Source organism: Saimiri boliviensis, chromosome 13 (genome assembly GCF_048565385.1).
Source record: "Saimiri boliviensis isolate mSaiBol1 chromosome 13, mSaiBol1.pri, whole genome shotgun sequence".
Lineage (NCBI taxonomy): Eukaryota > Metazoa > Chordata > Mammalia > Primates > Cebidae > Saimiri > Saimiri boliviensis.
The window spans coordinates 66,450,020-66,468,425 of record NC_133461.1 but is presented as its reverse complement, the minus strand read 5'-3'; the positions used below and the strand labels follow the sequence as shown (position 1 = coordinate 66,468,425).

At 45.5% G+C, this 18,406-nt stretch overlaps 1 protein-coding gene and 1 long non-coding RNA gene across 5 annotated transcripts in view; one reads left to right on the top strand and one right to left on the bottom strand.

Moving 5' to 3' along the window:
- The window catches only part of RAB31 (RAB31, member RAS oncogene family), a 156,851-nt gene extending 156,091 nt beyond the window's left edge, over positions 1 to 760 (bottom strand). The window contains exon 1 of the mRNA XM_010335629.3: positions 601 to 760. Coding sequence (XP_010333931.2) covers positions 601 to 639 — 39 coding nt within the window. The 5' untranslated portion in view covers positions 640 to 760. The remainder of the gene's footprint in view (positions 1 to 600) is intronic.
- A 138-nt stretch (positions 761 to 898) lies between these two features.
- On the top strand, positions 899 to 10,736 carry LOC104650852 (uncharacterized). Of its 4 annotated transcripts, none has more exons than XR_012513186.1 (5): positions 899 to 1,892; positions 2,171 to 2,361; positions 3,874 to 4,295; positions 5,132 to 5,243; positions 10,439 to 10,736. It is a non-coding gene; the product is annotated as an uncharacterized LOC104650852 (long non-coding RNA). The 4 variants fall into 4 exon arrangements; XR_012513188.1 differs by lacking the exon at positions 3,874 to 4,295 and having other exon boundaries at positions 903 to 1,460; positions 1,792 to 1,892; XR_012513187.1 differs by lacking the exon at positions 3,874 to 4,295 and having other exon boundaries at positions 903 to 1,460; positions 1,789 to 1,892.
- The last annotated feature ends 7,670 nt before the right edge of the window (positions 10,737 to 18,406 follow it).

The following is an 18,406-nucleotide window of genomic DNA, read 5'->3' as shown; positions in this document are numbered from 1 at the left end:
AAGTTTGCAGGGCGCGCTCCGCACAGGTCACTGCCTCACCTTCCACCCTAGCCGCGCCCTCGGCTTTCACCGCCTTGGCTGGGTTCGCTTTTGGTTTTATTTTTGTGTTTTAAGTGATTGGGGGCAAAAGAGGACTCAGCGACTTGGCCGAGCAACTTAAACTTTCTGCCGGAAGGAAACTATCAAAGGCGGAGGAGAAAACCCTGGGGGTCCCAGACCGGCTGCCACTGCCGGGTCCCCGCCGAGGGTCCCAGCAAGGCCGTCGCGGATCCGGAGACGCGGGAACGGCGAGGAAAGAGCGGAGAAAGCCCAGGGCAGGCTCGAACCGGACCCCCGCAGGGCGAGAGCGGGGGCGGACCCGAGGGTCGCAGGGACGAGGGGGACGTGGAGAACAAGGAGGGTGCGGAGAGCGAGGGACGCACGGACTAGGGGAGCGAGGGGACCCGGGGAACCAGCGGGGCGCGCAGGAGAGGGGTCGGGAGCTGCGAAAGGGGTGCGGAGAGGAGGGGACCGCAGGGACTGAGCGCGCGGGATCGAGGGGAGCGAGGGGGCGCGGGGACGCGGGCCGGTGTCCCCCGGCGGGTGACGGCCAGGACTCACCCCCAGAAGGCACACTTTGAGCTCCCGTATTGCCATCATGTGCTCGCGGCCGGACCAGGCCGGGGCTCAGCAGCATCCTCCGGGGCCGCCGCGCCCGCGCCCCGCCGGCGTCTCCCGCCTGGGTCCCTCGCTCTCGCCGCCAGCGGGCGGAACCGCCGCCGCTGCTATTTCTGGGCCGCCGGCCCCGCCGCGGTGGGTCACGTGTCCGCCGGCCGGCTCCTCCCGGGCGCGTCGGGTCCAGGCTCGCCGGCCCCCAGCTCCCAGGAACGCCCCCGGACGGCGTCAGCCACCCGGGGACCTGCGGCGTCGCCGGCGGATCGCCTCCGCCCTCGGACCGGCCCCGAGCGGGCCAGGCGCCCCCAGCGCCCTCCGGCATCAGCTCTCCCGACCCGCCGGGCCGCAGAGTCCAGGTGGGAAGGAAGGACGGGACAGACCCTGCGGAGACCTGGCCCCACGGCCAGCGGGTCCCTGCAGATGCCATTCTCATCTGAAAAGCGGATGCTGTCGGCGGACGCCGTTTGCTGTTTGTGTGGCAGCGCTTGGAGGTCTGCGGGTAGTCCCATCCTCAAGCGACATTCTGGGTCCCAGGCAGAAGTCAGGCCACTGAGGGGGCCGCAGTGGGGACAGGGGTGAAGAGAAGGGAGTTAACTTTTCAGCCTGCCTTCTGGATCTTCCTAATACCCGAGCTTCCGTCAGCTCTGCCAATTTCATTTTTCTGTATGTAGCTGAAAATGATCCTAGAAGCAAAACTGGCTATCCGTGTCTGAAACAGGAAACTTGTATTCTGGAGAAAAACTCTCTCAGTAGAGCAAATCCTGCGACGTGTGTGCACGGCAGAAATCCAGCCCTCTGAAATACAGGTAGAAACACGGAGATCCCAGCAGACCCCAGCATCCTTCCTAACTAGGAAATGCCAAGAGGTTGTGGCCGCACACAGGCAGGGGAGGCTTCTGTAACTGTTCTTTTATCCATGTATGGCCTAGTGCACCTCATCCACTCAGATGACTTCATTCGTTGCTGCTACAGAAATGTCAGCCTTTTCAATGTAATCTGTGTGAATATTCACTGGCATTTCAGATGGGAAATGTTGTTTTAAAAACTGATTTTTTAAAACTTCATCTCCTATTCCAAACTCAGGCCTCTTTCCTAACCTTCCAATTTTAATCAATGGCATTTCCATTCTCCTAGCAGACCACCCTTGAGGCTTTGTTCTTACAGAAGCCAGGTTGAAGCTTCCCAGCACCCAAGTAGCCCCATTCAATGGGAAATTCCAAACCAAGGCCTCCAAGAAGGTAAGTCCTGGAATGCTGGAGTCAAAATGGGACCCAAAACAGACAATTCACAAGTAAATTCCCCAGAAGAGCAGGAACTTTGCCCTGGAGATGCAGGCTTGCGGAGGTTACTCAAATGTACTAAATTGTTCAAAAGGCAGCCATGGACAAGTTAGAGTCCATTGTATCAGTATCCCTCCTTGTTTTTGTATCCAAAGCAGAGTCTTCTATGTGGGCAGGGTGAAAAGGGGTTTGCCCAGAATCACACAGCCCTGGTCACAATACCTCCCTGTCCTCAGATTTGCTAATCAGAAAACCATCGCTACACAGTTGCAAAGACACCTCCTTCTCCAAGACCTTCCCGGCCCTCACCACACCTACTAAGACTTGGATCTCCACACTGAAATGTGTCCTTTTGGCTTTCCAGCTCAACTCGCAAAAGTCAGTCAAACCCGAGTGGAAGCTTCTGCCATGTTCTACATCCTGTGCAGTGAGTGGGGCTTTGTGAAATTGCCTTAGATTGCTAAAGGCAGAACCGTGCCTAGACAGAAATAAGCAAACCAAATTTCTCTTGTGTTCCCTTACTCTTTTCCATGACTGCTCTCATTCCGCTCTATTCTCCACTATAGCCTAGATGTCTGGGACGCTTGTGTGGTTTCTAGGCTCTCCCAAAACAGTCCCCTATGCAGGCCTTCCCTCCCTGAGAATCACCCCAACCCATTTGTCCTCCCCACTCCTAGTTCTATTAAAGACGACCTCATTTGTGTCTCCTTCTGATCAGGACTTGGGATCTTCTTTACAAAGTTGCAATCCTAGTCTGTCAGCTAGACTGTGTTCATGGGTTTATACCCTCTCCCCAGCCAGGTCACCCCTGAACTTAAACATGGCCTCATGAAAACCAGGTCCCCATCATCACCCTAAGGTAGCCCATAAAGCTCTGGCCCAGGAAGGCGGGAAGATGACTGTTAGGAGACATATTTTAGGAGTGACAGGTCAGAGGAGTGACAGGTCAAGGTTTACAAACCTTGTTTTTCATAATTACATTTTTTTATGGAACTATAGTGTCTGCAACGTCAGTTAAACAGTCTTTTTAGTATTTTTCGAAAGCTCTCGACTTTTTTTTAAAGTACCATGTTCTCTATTGTTACAGTCTATGGATTACTGCACTAAGGGCCCATCCCTACTCCTCTGGAATTTTCTGCAAATATGTAGTTCTGGTATAATTTCAGCAGAGATAAAAATTTAATGATACGTAACTGACAATTTATCAAATTAAAAAACAGAACATGCAAGTTTTTCTTATGAGAATTTTGTAAAGTAAAAGGTCATTGTGCTAATTCAGACCTTGACTTCTCTGCTGCTATAAAGTCTCCAACAGCAAAAGCCAGGAACGGTCATAAAACTGATCATTTTTGATTCAGGAAATCCTTTTTTGAACAATAACACACAAAGACGAGAAGCAAACAAAGCTGCCTGTCTGATTGTAAACACATATACAGAAAAAGAAACAAATACATTGGAGAAACAAGATAAAATTATCTCTATGGAGGTAAAGGGAGAATTGCTGCATTAATTGTAACTCAAATCTCTTAACATTTGGGGAATGATTAAGCAAGCCAGGGTATCTTTACTGGATATATTTAATGGTGTACAAGAATATATGTTACTTAGATATTAAATGAAATGTGTATACTATGTAGATTTATAGACCTGTTTATAGTAAATAAGGTTCTGTGAAAACAATTATGACTCAAAAGGTTAAATAGGATAAGCAATATAAATATGTTATAATGCCCTGGAGCGAAGGCTGATCCCTGGAGACCAGTACTGAGTCATCTGGTCTGCTCAAGGGCCAATTAATAAAAAATAAAAATGTTTACAAACCTTTTCATAATTGTATCTTTTTTATGGAACTATAGTGTCTGCAATATCAGTTAAACAGCCTTTTAGTATTTCTCATTTACATAACAACTCCTTCCTTCCTTCTTTCCTTCTGTTTCAGAAACTTTCTAAATAGCATGTGCTACCTAATCTTATTTGTAACTCATGCCATTTAAACAAATTTTAAGGAGATGAATCCTGGACATACCACGGTAGGAAAGGTTTTTGAGAGATTTAGAAAAACAGAGGTGAGTGGATCCCACAATTAACCCACAGACTTAAAAAAGGAGACATGGCCTGGAAACTGAAGGAGACTCTGTCTGTGGGGAGGGGAGTGTCCCTGAGAACTCCAAGGAAGGTGGCTGCTTGGTGGAGGGGCTGTTAGGTAAGCGGATAGAAACTGCACAACCTCCCTAACAGCTCCAGATGTCTTCATGTGGAAAGCGCAGTGACATCTTAGATGGGAGAGAGGGAAGGTAGGGGTTCGCCTCCTCGTATTCTCCATCGCCTGGAATGGGAGTGCTCAGAAGCGTTCCAGAACAAGTAGGTCTCACTGAAGACGAGGAAGGTTCTGTTGGGCCCTCACAAAGGATTGGTGTCAGGTGACACCAATCCAATTTCCAGATTCCTAAGTGGAATGCAGGAATCCAATTTTCAGATTCCTGAGTGCCAGCACTGGGCAGCTTAAGCGAGTCTTAGCATCTAACTGGCCTCTTTACTGACACTCCAGCCCAGCAACCTCCATCATCCCTTGGATCCCTGGCTGAGCTTAAAGTGTTAGGTTAAAAGAAAATAAGCAATAAGATATATATTAACACCTCCCATGGAGGTAAATGGATTGATTCAGCTGTGACCACCTCCCAGAAGCTGTAACATTAATCCAATCGGTCCCATTCATTTTCATTTTACTTGTAAAACTGAGAAATTAAATTGCAATGATGCAGATAAACGTCACCACAACCCCAGTTTTGTTTCATAGACTGTCTTGGGTTGCTCTTTCTGGTAAGTTATGTAAGTTTTCCTGCAATTGCTTAGAGTAATATTATTGAGTTTAGGATTTCTTTTTCTTAAAAGGAGTTGTGTTTCACATTTTTGTACCTTAACATTATTTGCTATCAAAAAAAATTGGTTTTATTTTAGATGTTGGCAACAATTCCCATATTACAGGGATTTCTGTGTTTAGCTGTTTACCCACCCATTCAGCAAACAGCAGACACTGACTATGCTAGACACTGGATGAATGACCAGTGGAGAAAGAGGACACATGCTGACGTTGAGCTATAAAGGAAGGAGACAAACATAAACAGGAGACTATTGTATGATGTTAAATGTCTGAGGCTTGGTGTAGTCGTTTCATTTTTGTTACGTTTCTCATTCAGGAAAAGAGCATAAATTCCAGAGACTCCAAACCTTGAATTCAACGAAAACCAACCCCCAAGTAAAGGAGAAGATGATCAAGATGGCTGGAGTCTGAACCTAGTCAACTGCTAGGTGAGTGAGTGTGTTTGTGATAGGCGGAAAATAGATCTGTGTTTTGTTTGAATTCCCAAGACTGTCCTAGATAAGGAAGAACGTAATGCAGGCTTTTTTTTTTTTTTTTTTTTTTTTTTTTGAGACGGAGTTTCACTCTTGTTACCCAGGCTGGAGTGCAATGGCACGATCTCGGCTCACCGCAACCTCCGCCTCCTGGGTTCAGGCAATTCTCCTGCCTCAGCCTCCTGAGTAGCTGGGATTATAGGCACGCGCCACCATGCCCAGCTAATTTTTTGTATTTTTAGTAGAGACGGGGATGGTCTCGATCTCTTGTTGACCAGGATGGTCTCGATCTCTTGACCTCGTGATCCACCCGCCTCAGCCTCCCAAAGTGCTGGGATTACAGGCTTGAGCCACCGCGCCCGGCCAATGCAGGCTTTTTCTAATCTGAAGTGCCTCTTAGAACATCTGTGTTCAAGTTGAGTATCCATCATCCAAAATGCTTGGGACCAGGAGTGTTTTTCCGATTTTGGAATATTTGCATTATACTTACCACTGGAACACCTCTAATCCGAAAATCCCAAATTGAAAATGTTCCATTGAGCATTTCCTTTGAGCATTGTGTCAGCAGTAAAAAAGTTTCAAATTCTGGAGCATTTCGGATTTCAAATTAGGGATGCTTAGCCTGTACTAAGAGTACTTAACTACTGTACTAAGTATTTAATGGTTAACTGAGTTGCCCTAAGGCTCTAATTACATTGGAACTCTTGCAAATTTTATTTCTATTAAGGTTATTATTGTCAAAAGACAAAATTTCAACAACGTTAAAGATTTAATTAGCTTGTATTACTGATCCATGAACCAGGCAGCATCCCATCTGTAAGTTGAGAAAATGTGTTCCATTGAGCGAGGCAGAGGACTTGGCTTTATAGGCCTTTTAAAGGCTGAAGAAGCAGAAACAGGGAATGAAAGTCAGTTTGGTGCCTCAGAGCTACTTCCCTTGTCGGGTTAAAACACAGGGGACTTCCTCATCAAACCTGCTGAGGGCTCCTTCGGATTGGCTGCTATGCATCTCCTGTTTTTTGGAAAGCTGCCCTTTTTAAAGTTCAGTTGGACAGCCTGGCACTTAGTAGGAGTGACTCCATTCTGGTTTGGTCTGGTCTACTGGGCCTAGTGCAAGAGCTCAGTCCAAAACAGTGGCCTCCTATAAATAGTATTTAAGATTATTCTGGAACTACCATTCTCCTTGCTATTCATGGGCTTTCCCAATTACCAATATAACAGCCTGTTCTGAATCAACCATAATCCAGTCCTTCGCATAGCATATATTCTGCACTCTGAAAATACGTGGTGAGTGAGCGAGTGAGAGAGTGAGTTCCCTGGCCCGACTGATAAATCCCAAGCATGGAGGGTAGAAAGGGCCCTCTGACATCAGATGGAACCAAGTTTAATCCAGATTCCTTTATGCCCAGTTTGTGTGAATTTAAGGAAGAGTCTCTTCAACCTGTAGTTCCATCCTCTGTCAAAGATGGACATTAAAAGGCTGTTGCATTATTTTGGAGGAGGGTTACATGCGTTTAGTCAGGGCGGAGGGGGGAGGGGTGAATCATAAGTCCAGATGACAAACCATCCCAATTTGCATGAGACTGTTGAGGTTTTAGCCCTGACTGTCCCACATTCACAATAGTTGTCACCTTGTCCCCTTCCCTAAGCTCATAAAACTGTTTTGGGGTTGTTACTGTCTATTTAAAAGGAAGTGCTGACTTCCAAACACCCTCACTTCCTTCCTCAGTTTTTCTGAATGTAGAAGAGACTCCAGATTTAGAAAATAGCATCACTACTTCATGCATAGCTATGCATGAAGTAACATCTAAATTACTTAAGATTCTTTCTCCATCTTACACTCAGTTTACATGGGAGGCTTAAATATGCAAGTTCTAACTGCAGCTACATAACAACTATTTTACTGAAAAGCATACTGTGTCTAAAAAAACAACAAAAATAAGAAATGAAAAAAGAGGGCTTGGTTTCCAAGCATACTGCTGAGGCCCCAGCCCCTTTTGCGGCTCTCTCCTGACTCTCCGCCCTTCCCCCTCCTGCACACTTGTGTCCAATGTCATATTCTTCTACTGAACTGAAACTTACCATCAGAACCACCCCTCAATAGCTCTGGCAGAGGGGATTTTAACAACTTGAAGGCAGAACACACCCTTGGGTAAACATCTGTGGGAAGCTGACCTTCTCCGGACAGTTCTTCCCCTAGCTCACATGTGGTCCTTGAGTTTCAGGCTACGGAACTTCCCCTGGTTCTTCTGTCAGCAGATGTTCAAAAGTGGGGCATCAAGATTAGCTGGTGACAGGCTGAGTGCGGTGGCTCAGGACAGTGGCTCCCAACACTTTGGGAGGCCGAGGTGGGTGGATCACCTGATGTCAGGAGTTCAAGACCAGCCTGTGCAACACGGTAAAACCCTGTCCTACTAAAAATACAAAAATTAGTCAGGTGTGGTGACAGGCACCTGTAATCCCAGCTACTCAGGAGGCTGAGACAGGAGAATTGCTTGAACCTAGGAGGTGGAGGTTGCAGTGAGCCAAGATCGCACCATTGCACTCCAGCCTGGGCAACAGAGTGAGACTCTGTCTCAAAAAATAAAAAAGATTAGCCCCTGGGATTTACTGTGGAGAGCCTGAGGATGGAGGGGCCCTGGCTCCATTTCTCCTAAATGGAGGAGGAAGCGGGGAGAAGGAAATGCAGATTTACTCTCAGAAATCACAGGGAGAAAGACTGACAGTTTCCACCACCGAAAAGTTAACCCTTGCTTTATGGAAGAAATATCATAAACACAATTTTTAAAACTGCAGTCTGGGAGAATATTTGGCATAGATATGACTCAGTTAATAATCAATATAGAAAGAACTAATAGATTATTATGATTATTATTTTTACAAAACCATCAAGATCCATTAGGAAAAATAAGCAGATGCAATTGGGCAGTTCGCGAGTAGGAAATTCATGTATGAAGAAAGTGTTCAAATTCATAAGTAAGTAAAAATACAGATTAAAGCTTCAAGAAATAATTTTGGACTGGGTGCAATGGTTCATACCTGTAATCCCAGCACTTTGGTAGGCCAAGGCAGTTGGATCACTTGAAGCCAGGGGTTCGAGACCAGCCTGGCCAAAATGGTGAAACCCCATCTCTACTAAAAACACAAAAATTAGCCAGGCATGGTAGTGCATGCCTGTAATCCCAGCTACTTGAGAGGCTGAGGCAGGAGGATCACTTGAACCTGGGAGGCGGAGGTTGCAGTGAGCTGAAATTGTGCCACTGTACTCCAGCCTGGGCAACAGAACAAGACTCTGTCAAAAAAAAAAAAGGGAAAGAAAAGAAAGAATGAATGAATTTTCTACTTATCAAATTATCAGAACTGTAAAACCTAAAGCTCCATGCTGGTTAGAGTGGAACAGAAAGGAGAAGGTCCGGTTAGGCTGCTCAGACAAAAATAAACTGCTCCTTTAGAATCACACTGTCTTACTTTATGTATGTTCATATCTTTACAGCCATTCTCTGTCACTTGGGTATCTTCACATATCTTTCCCCTGATGCAATATTTATTTTACTTTTTATTCTCCATGAACAAAATTATACTTTAATCTTAACAAGCTTAATTCTAGGTTCTGGTGCGTGAGAGATAAAGAATCTGAAAGTTCCCTAGTGGTTGCCAAATGCACATTTGCATACAGAGGATAAGGAAGGGAAGAAAAGGAAACTTAAACAGAAGGTTTAAGGATAACTAGGGCTACTCTTCTGTTTTGACTATGAAAGTCTCGAAGGGAGCATAATGCAAGTAACCACAGCAACACTGATTGAGTGTTAATTGCTAGCTAGGTACCAGGTACCCACAGGCCCTGCCAGTCTTCTTATGTCAATGATGTCACAGTCCCCCTGCCTAAAGGAAGGTGCCATTGTTCTGAAAACTGAGGCAGAGTCCCTGCAAAGGTCTGCCTTGATGGGACACAGACAGGATTCAACCCCATGCACTTCAGTAAACATGTACATGACCATCCCATGCGTTTAGTTTTTAGTTTGCGGTCTTACCAGGGATATGCAGGAAAAAAATGTTGAGCAGACGAAAATAAAATATCGAATCTCAACGTAGAGAATCAGCTGTAAAGATGAGTGAGTCAGTGCTGGCTGGCATAATCACACACACACTGGTCCTATTTCTCCCTGTTGACTGGAGGGGATTCAGAAAATACATTTTGGTGTTTTCCCTGTAGGGCTGAGGAATTTCTCCCAAAGAGTAAAAATAATAAATATTTGTAGAACGTATGAAACCATGTCTGTGAAACACATTTCCCACTCAACTATGTTATGTTTAGTGCCCTAGAGGTCTTACCTAAAGAACAAGCAATAAACCCGACAATGATATTTGTGATGGTTACTTTTATGTATCAACTTGGCTAGGCCATAGATATATCATGAAACATTATTCTAAATGCTTCTGTGAAAATAGCCTACCTGAGATTAACATTTAAATCAGTGTACTTGCAGTAAAGCAGGGTATTCTGCTAATGTGGGTGGGCCTTGTCCAACCAGTTGAAGGTCTTAAGACAAAAATACTGACCTCCTTAGAGGAAAAGGAATTCTGCCAGCAGAAGGCCTTTAGACTCAAGCTGCAGCATCAACTCTCCCAAGGGCTTCCAGCCGGCGGCCTGCCCGGCAGATTTTGGATTTGCCAGCCTCCATAATGGCATGAGACAATTCCCTAAAAGAAATCTATCAGCCGGGCGCGGTGGCTCAAGCCTGTAATCCCAGCACTTTGGGAGGCCGAGGCGGGTGGATCACATGGTCAAGAGATCAAGACCATCCTGGTCAACATGGTGAAACCCCGTCTCTACTAAAAATACAAAAAATTAGCTGGGCATGGTGGTGCGTGCCTGTAATCCCAGCTACTCAGGAGGCTGAGGCAGGAGAATTGCCTGAACCCAGGAGGCGGAGGTTGCGGTGAGCCGAGATCGTGCCATTGCACTCCAGCCTGGGTAACAAGAGTGAAACTCTGCCTCAAAAAAAAAAAAGAAAAAAAAGAAAAGAAATCTATCTATCTTCTATCTATTTATCTATCTATTCATCTCCTATTAGTTCATGCTTCTTTGGAGAACCCCAACTAATATAATATTCAACTGATTTTTTTTTTGTCCTGAATCCCCCACCCAGGATGCAAACACACTGGTTCTGACTCTGCTCCCCCAAATATGAATTAGGTACTGCTGTGTGCCAGACATGCAACCAGGAGCTAGAGATGCAAAAGGTCATTGAGGAGTCCTGGCCCGGGAAGCCTACAGTCTGAGCTCACCTCTACACCCTGACCCTTTTAGGAAATAGGCTGTTTCCCAAACTTCTGTTGTTGTGGTCCCAGTGTCAGAATTCATGTGTGTAAACAGGGATTTGGTCCCATTAATGTTGTGAAGAAAAGGCAGTAATGATTAAAAAATAAAAATAAAAATGTGAGAAGACAGGCCGGGTGCGGTGGCTCATGCCTGCAATCCCAGCACTTTGGGAGGCCCAGGCGGGTGGATCACGAGGTCAAGAGATCGAGACCATCCTGGTCGACATGGTGAAACCCCGTCTCTACTAAAAATACAAAAAATTAGCTGGGCATGGTGGCGCGTGCCTGTGATCCCAGCTACTCAGGAGGCTGAAGCAGAAGAATTGCCTGAACCTAGGAGGCGGAGGTTGCGGTGAGCCAAGATTGCGCCATTGCACTCCAGTCTGGGTAACAAGAGTGAAACTGTCTCAAAAAAAAAAAAATGTGAGAAGACAGATCCAGGTCCAAGCAGAAAAGCTGTGGTCCCTAAGGTTAAGCTAGTGCCCAAGAAGTGGCAGAACCCGAAAGATGGGCCAGGTGTAGAGGCAGAAATGAGTCAGAGCTGAAGATGGTGGTTCAGAACAGAATAGCAAGGCCACTGAGTGGGGTTGTGGGCCCGAGGGGAAGAAGGTCACACTTTGGGGAGATTTCAGTGACCATACTATCATGTGTCCAGGCCCTTGTTTGGACTGCATTATCTAGGCTAATCCCAGGGCATGATCCAGAGAAAAGAAACGAAAAAGGCATTACTTCCTTACTATAGAAGGGATTTGAGAAGGAGGGCTATAGCTCAGACCAGGGAATAGAAAACAAGTGTATCTAGAAAATGAAAAAGAAACAATATAAACATCTGGCATGTTAAACCAGCCCCAGCTGGCCACAATAACAAGACATTTGCTTGCACAAGGATGTACCATAGATGCTCAAAAAACATTGAGAAAATGAATGGAATCATACAATATGTGTCTTTTTGTTTCTGGTTCCATTCACTTAACATAATGTTTCCAAGGTTCATCCATGTTCTAGAATATACTCCCTCTTATGTCATACTGGATTAAACTCTACTCTTGGTTGGGCATGGTGGCTCACACCTGTCATCCTAGCACTTCAGGAGACTGAGGCAGGTGGACCATGAGGTTAGGAGTTAGAGAACAGCCTGGCCAACATGGTGAAATCCCACCTCTACTAAGACTACAAAACTTAGCTGGGCATGGTGGCCACGCCTATAATTTCAGCTACTCCGGAGGCTGAGGTGGGAGGATCGCTTGAACCCGGGGCGGGGTAGGGTGTGGGGTGGTGGAGCGGAGGTTGCGGTGAGCCAAGATCGCACCACTGCCTTCAAGCCTGGGCTAAAGAGACTTCATCTCAAAAAAAAAAAAAAAAAGGAAGAAGAAGAAGATTTCAAATTCTACTCTTCCGTTCAAAACTCTTGTACACCTCCCCATTGCCCATCCAAGTAAAGTCTAAACTCTTTAGCACAGCATTCACTATTCTACAGAATCCCACCTACCCACCTTTCTTGCACCAACCCACCCTACCTTTTGGCCTCTGTACCTTTGCTGAAGTCCCAAATCTCTGGACATCTAAATTGGTGATTGTCAAAGCATAGTCTCCAGACCAGGCTCGGCAGCATCTGAGAAATGGCTACAAATTCAAGTTTGCAGGCTCCTTTTCAGACTACTAATTCGGAAACTGGATTCTGTGTTTTCACATGCCCTCTAGGTAATTCTGACATACAGTAAAGTTGGAGAAGCATTGGTCTAAATCACAGCACTCCTCAAAGACTAGTTTATATGCTGCTTCCTCGAGCCTCTTTGCTTTCTCTTTCCTCTTATTTCCCATTGGAAATTTCCATTCCTCCTTACAAGGATTTCCCTGTTTTACACTGTGTCATTATTATGTCTCCATTATTAGACTTCACCTGTGTCATTTCTTTCCTCTAAACACTGAGAAGGAGGTTGGACAAGATGCCATTGAGGGTTGCCTCGAGCCAAGATCCTGGGGATGAGCTTGAGGAGGGCAGGCCTGGCACTTCCTCTATCTCCCATTGTGTGTCACGCCTAAAATGCAGCTCCCAAGTTGCCGGTGACAAACTGCCACCAATCTGCAACAAAATGAGAGAGGGGGAGGAAATAATGTGATAAGCTTTCCTTGGCAGGAAATGTATCCAATTATATTATTCTGAGAGTATAACTTTCCTATTTGTGCGTATGAAAATATCAGTTCTAGGCCGGGTACGGTAGCTCATGTCTGTAATCCCAGCACTTTGGGAGGCAGAGGCAGGCGGATCATGAGGTCAGGAGATCAAGACCATCCTGGCCAACATGGTGAAACCCCATCTCCACTAAAAATACAAAAATTAGCTGGGTGTGATGGCACATGCCTGTAATCCCAGCTACCCGGGAAGCTGAGACAGGAGAATGGCTTGAACCCAGGAGGCAGAGATTGCAGTGAGCCGAGATTGCACCACTGCACTCCAGCCTGGCGTCAGAACAAGACTCCATCTCAAAAAAAAAAAAAAAAAGAGAGAGAGAGAGGATGTTTGGATTTTTTTTGCTTTGTTTTCTTTCCTGTGGCTTGCAAGCCTATTATCAGATGATCAGAGATTCCCATTTGCTGCTCTACATCTGGGAACCACTGACCTGTAAAAATAGTGGGCTCAGGGCGTGCTACAGGAGGAGAGGCATTTGGTGGCATCATTCCAGGACTATCTAGGAGTCTCTGGCTTCGCCTAGGTCAGCAGCCATTGCTGGGTCATATTCAACTTGAGAGCTGCTCTCCTCTCCCAAATGTCAGAGCCTGTTGTAAACTGTCTCAGAGCCATAGCACAGAGAAGCCTCACTTCCAGGACTGCTAGGTTTGGAAGGGAAGGCGAGGGTTAAAGAAAGACACACAGAGAGGGAGAGAGGGCAGCTTAAACAGCAACACTTATACGGCAGAAACCTGTAGAAGTGGGGACCAGCTTAATGCCAGAGCCCACCACTGCTTACAGGCTGGGGATACTTACAGGTATGAGTGGGAGGGGTCTGGGCAGGATGGCTTGCTGCCCAGCAGGGTATTGATAAAATGTTCCCAGGATGAGGTGGTTCTGGCCCTTGTTCCGGTGTGTGGTGTTCCTTGCACTTTCTCCCAGCAGAATATGATAGGGGTGTTTCTTTAGTTGGGCCCTTGCCTTCAGTTGGGCCTTTGCCCACCTTGTGGTCAGGTGGTTAGGCAGGATGTTTCTTCTCATGGCCCAAACGCCCATGAAATGTTTCACTTTGACCAAAGTCTGCAAAATAAGGGGGAGCTTGCAACATGACGCAGTTTGGACTAACAGGAATAATAAGGACCTGCCACACACACACGCGGGGCATTTTGAAAGGATGCAAACCTCCTACCCTCCAGCCTCGTGACATAACTCACGCGTGCTAACTAGAGCTAAGGAGACAACTGTTGAGTGCTTTTTGAGAATTTATAGATAAAATGTCTGTGGAAATCCCTGAAATTTGTTTTAATCCTAACCCCCGGGCCCATTTCAGCAGAGATCAGCATGTCAGACCCCACCAGAGATTAAGCAAGAGGAGAGACAGGCTGAGCAGGAAGGGCGGGATGGCTATCATCCTCCCAGCTGCCGCCAGGGTGAACCACAGACTGTGTGGTGTTTCTGTTTAATTGTTTGATACACTAAGTGTACCATTCCGAAGTGAGTCCAATTTTTCCCATTTATTCCTTTTTCTATATTTCCAAAGTCATAAGTTAAGGAATCTTTTTTTTCTTCAAATGCTGCCAGTGAATAAGTTCAAGAATCTTATAGCAGATGCTTTCGTGAAAACTCTGCCCAGTTCAGAAAGACTCTTTCCTCTGAAGAATGCTCCTTCTAAAAAAAAAAAAAAAAAAAAAAAAAAAAAAAAAAAAAAAAATGTAGGGCGGGGTGGGGTGGGAGACCTGGCAAATATTGCTTTACTACTTACTACCCCAGCTGCTTGGCCACAGGTAGGCGCGGGTAGATGTCTGATTCAAAATAGATCAGTGAACTTCTCCTGCAGGAATTTGGAAGTGAGGTCCTGAGGGTCCATCTGGCTTCTATGTGCAACTGGAACAAAGGTGAGGTAGACTCAGGTGCTGCAGGGCGGGCCTCAGGCATGAAGTAAGAGATGGCCTGCAGCCAATGTGCAGAGAGAGAAACAGATGTGTGACCCTGTGGGAACAAGAGTCTAAGGACACGGCTGTCATTCATGCGTCTCATGAAGACAGCCACATCCCCTCACTGGGGATCTCTGAGCCACCCATGAAATGCCTAACAGGTCGCCTTCACTGAGCATGTCACTATAATGCGGTGGAGTCACCACAGGGCCCCACAAGTAACCCTAGCACCACGATAGTCCTGGCACCTTGTGGTTGACCAAGTAATATGGAATAAGTCACCAGTCACCAGACTAAGAAAAATCTTTGAAAGACTGACATGTGCCATCTGGAGAAGATTAAGAAAAGCATAACAGCAACCTTCAAATTGTGCAAGCATACTCATCAAAGAGAAGGATCGGCTCCTGGCTTACTTCTTTTTATATTCATACCTGACCTTATTCAGGGAGCAAAATTGAGGTGGCTTTAAATTCCGAAGTGTTCCACATGGCAGAGTAACACTCAGAGTGTGGACGCAATGGAGCAACTCATCCCAACTCATCTAAAGGAGAGGCCAGAGCAACTCATCATAAGTAATCTGAAGGAGAGGCCAGAGCAACTGACTCCCAACTCATCTAAAGAAGAAGCTCACTTTTTTTTTTTGAGATAGTCTCACTTTGTCACCCAGGCTGGAGTGCAGTGGCACAATCTCGGCTCACTGCAACCTCCGCCTCCCGGGTTCAAGAAATGCTCCTGCCTCATTCTCCTGAGTAGCTGGAATTACAGGCACCCACCACCACATCCCACTAATTTTTTTGTATTTTTAGTAGAGACAGGGTTTCACCATGTTGGCCGGCCTGGTTTTGAACTCCTGACCTCAAGTGATCTGCCCGCCTCAGCCTCCCAAAGTGCTGTGACTATAGTCGTGAGCCACCATGCCTGGCTGACTTACTTTTGACAAAGATGTCCAGTGGAAGAGGTTCTGGAGGAAGGAGTTAGCTGTCCTTCTTCTCTGGGGACCGACTTGCCACCTGTCAGGACGTCAGCCACATGACTCCCATAGGAGGAATTGCTCCCCAGAGCCTATGCAGCGACTCAGCAGCTTGCCACCCCTTTCCCATCCATCCTGACCCACAAGTGAGCTAGAGACCTTCTGGGCAAGGTGCTGACTACATAGTTAACAGCAATGGATCTTATGCTTGAACACTGCTTGGAATAGATCTTAAATGGTCTCGCCACAAAAAAATGACAGGCATGTGAAATAAAGGATATATTAGCTTGATTTCACCATTCCACAATGTATACATACATCAAAACAATTTTTATTTGTCAATGAAGGAAGGAGAGAAGGAAGGGAGGAAAGACAGGGTTTGTGTTCACGTGGCTGAATGTTGCCGATTTTTTAAAAACTTCACTCTGAGAATAATAGATTGCATTTTGTGGTAAAAATGACACTTTTAATGACGTAAGTATGAAAACAGAATGATAGATGAGTTTTTAAAAATTTTTACATCAGTCATTACTAGACAAAATGGATTAGCAACTTTATGTCAGTTCCTTCATTTTTGGTTTGATTTTGTTCTTATGTGTGTATATCTATACATATCTTTTTAACTTAGTGCATAAAATCCAAGAGTCTGGACCTAATGAACTAGATGACTTTAAGCCCCTTTCCAACTCTGGATTCTGGACTCTAGGACTGAACTTTATTTCCAACAAACTTTACAATCTGTCTAAAAACTTCATGTGAATAAGCAGGGAAAGCAATATGGTCTCTCTGTAGAAGCTCTCTGTACTCACGCTAATGTTCCAGCCATGCGGCTGCTGCCAGAAGGGAGGTACTGGCTGTATTACACCGAAGTCACCTTGGAATTTTCCCCCAACTTTTTATTTTGAAATTTTTCAAAGCTACAGAGTAATGGAAAGAATAGAACAAACCATTCAGATACCCTTCACTTACATTCACCAATTGATAGCATTTGCCACTTTTGCTTCTCTCTCTCTCTCTCTCTCTCTCTCTCTCTCTCTCTCTTTAGATATAGATATATAGGTTGAACCACACATACATTTTTGGCTGAACCTTTTACAAGTAAATTAGAGTTCTCATCACATTTCACCCCTAAGTACTCCAGCATGTACATCCCATAACCATAAACATTCTCCTATAAAACTATAATATTATCACTCCTAAGATATTTCACATTGATATTTTTTTTAATTTATTTTTTATTTATTTATTTTTTTTTTTGAGACGAACTCTTTTACTCTTGTTACCCAGACTGGAGTGCAATGGCACGATCTCGGCTCACTGCAACCTCCGCCTCCTGGGTTCAGGCAATTCTCCTGCCTCAGCCTCCTGAGTAGCTGGGATCACAGGCACGCGCCACCATGCCCAGCTAATTTTTTGTATTTTTAGTAGAGACGGGGTTTCACCATGTTGATCAGGATGGTCTCGATCTCTTAACCTCGGAATCCGCCCGCCTCGGCCTCCCAAAGTGCTGGGATTACAGGCGTGAGCCACTGCACCCAGCCTCACATTGATATTAACACATTAATTAATGTCATCTAATATGCACTCTATAGTCACATTTCTCAAACTGTCCTAATAATACTCTTTAAAGTTTTTTTTGTTGTTATGGTTGAGCCAAGATCCAATCAAGGATCTAGTATTTATTATGTCTCTTTGAATCTCATTGATTTATTTGCTTATTTATTTTGAGACAGAGTCTTGCTCTGTTGCACCCAGGCTGGAGTGCAGTGGTGCAATATCAGCTCACTGCAACCTCTGCCTCCCAGGTTCAAGCAATTCTCCCACCTCAGTCTCCCAGGTATTTGGGATTTCAGGCACATGCCACCACATCCGACTAATTTTTTGGATTTTTAGTAGAGATGGGTTTTGCCATATTGGACAGACTCGTCTTGAACTCCTGACCTCAGGTGATCCATCTACCTCAGCCCCGCAAAGTGCTGGGATTACAGGCGTGAGCCACCACATCTGGCCTGAATCTCTTTTAATCTTGAAGAGTTTTGTGCTTGTTTGTTTTTATTTTCCAAGATTTTTGACATGTTTAAAGAGCTAGTTGTCTTACAGAGTGTCACACAACCTGTATTTGTTTACTTGTTTCCTCCTAATAAGATTCAGGTTAACATTTTGGCAAGAATACTGCTGAGGTGTTATCATATCCTTCCCATTGTATCATAGGAGGGAGCACAGAGGTAAATTTATCCCATTGTTGGTGAAGCTGACTGGGTTAAGGTGTGCCCACTAGATTTCTTATTGTAAAGGTACCTTTTCCCTTGGTATTAAATATGTATCCGACATAGTAAAGGTTTCAGGGCCAGGCACGGTGGCTCACACCTGTAATCCCAGAACCTCAGGAGGCCGAGGTAGGTGGATCACCTCCGTCAGGAGTTCAAGACCAGCCTGGTCAACACAGTGAAACCTCACCTCTACAAAAATACAAAATTTAGCCAAACATGATGGTGAGTGCCTGTAATTCTAGCTACTCAGGAGGCTGAGGTGAGAGAATCACTTGAACCCAGGAAGCAGAGGTTGCAGTAAACTGAGATCACACCAATGCACTCCAGCCTGGGCGACAGACCGAGATTCTGTCTCAAAAAAAAAAACAGGTTTCAGATCACCTTTACTTTACCTGTCAGCTATAGCAGTCACCTGTTTCTCTAAGGACCTATGATTCCTCTTAATGGAAAAT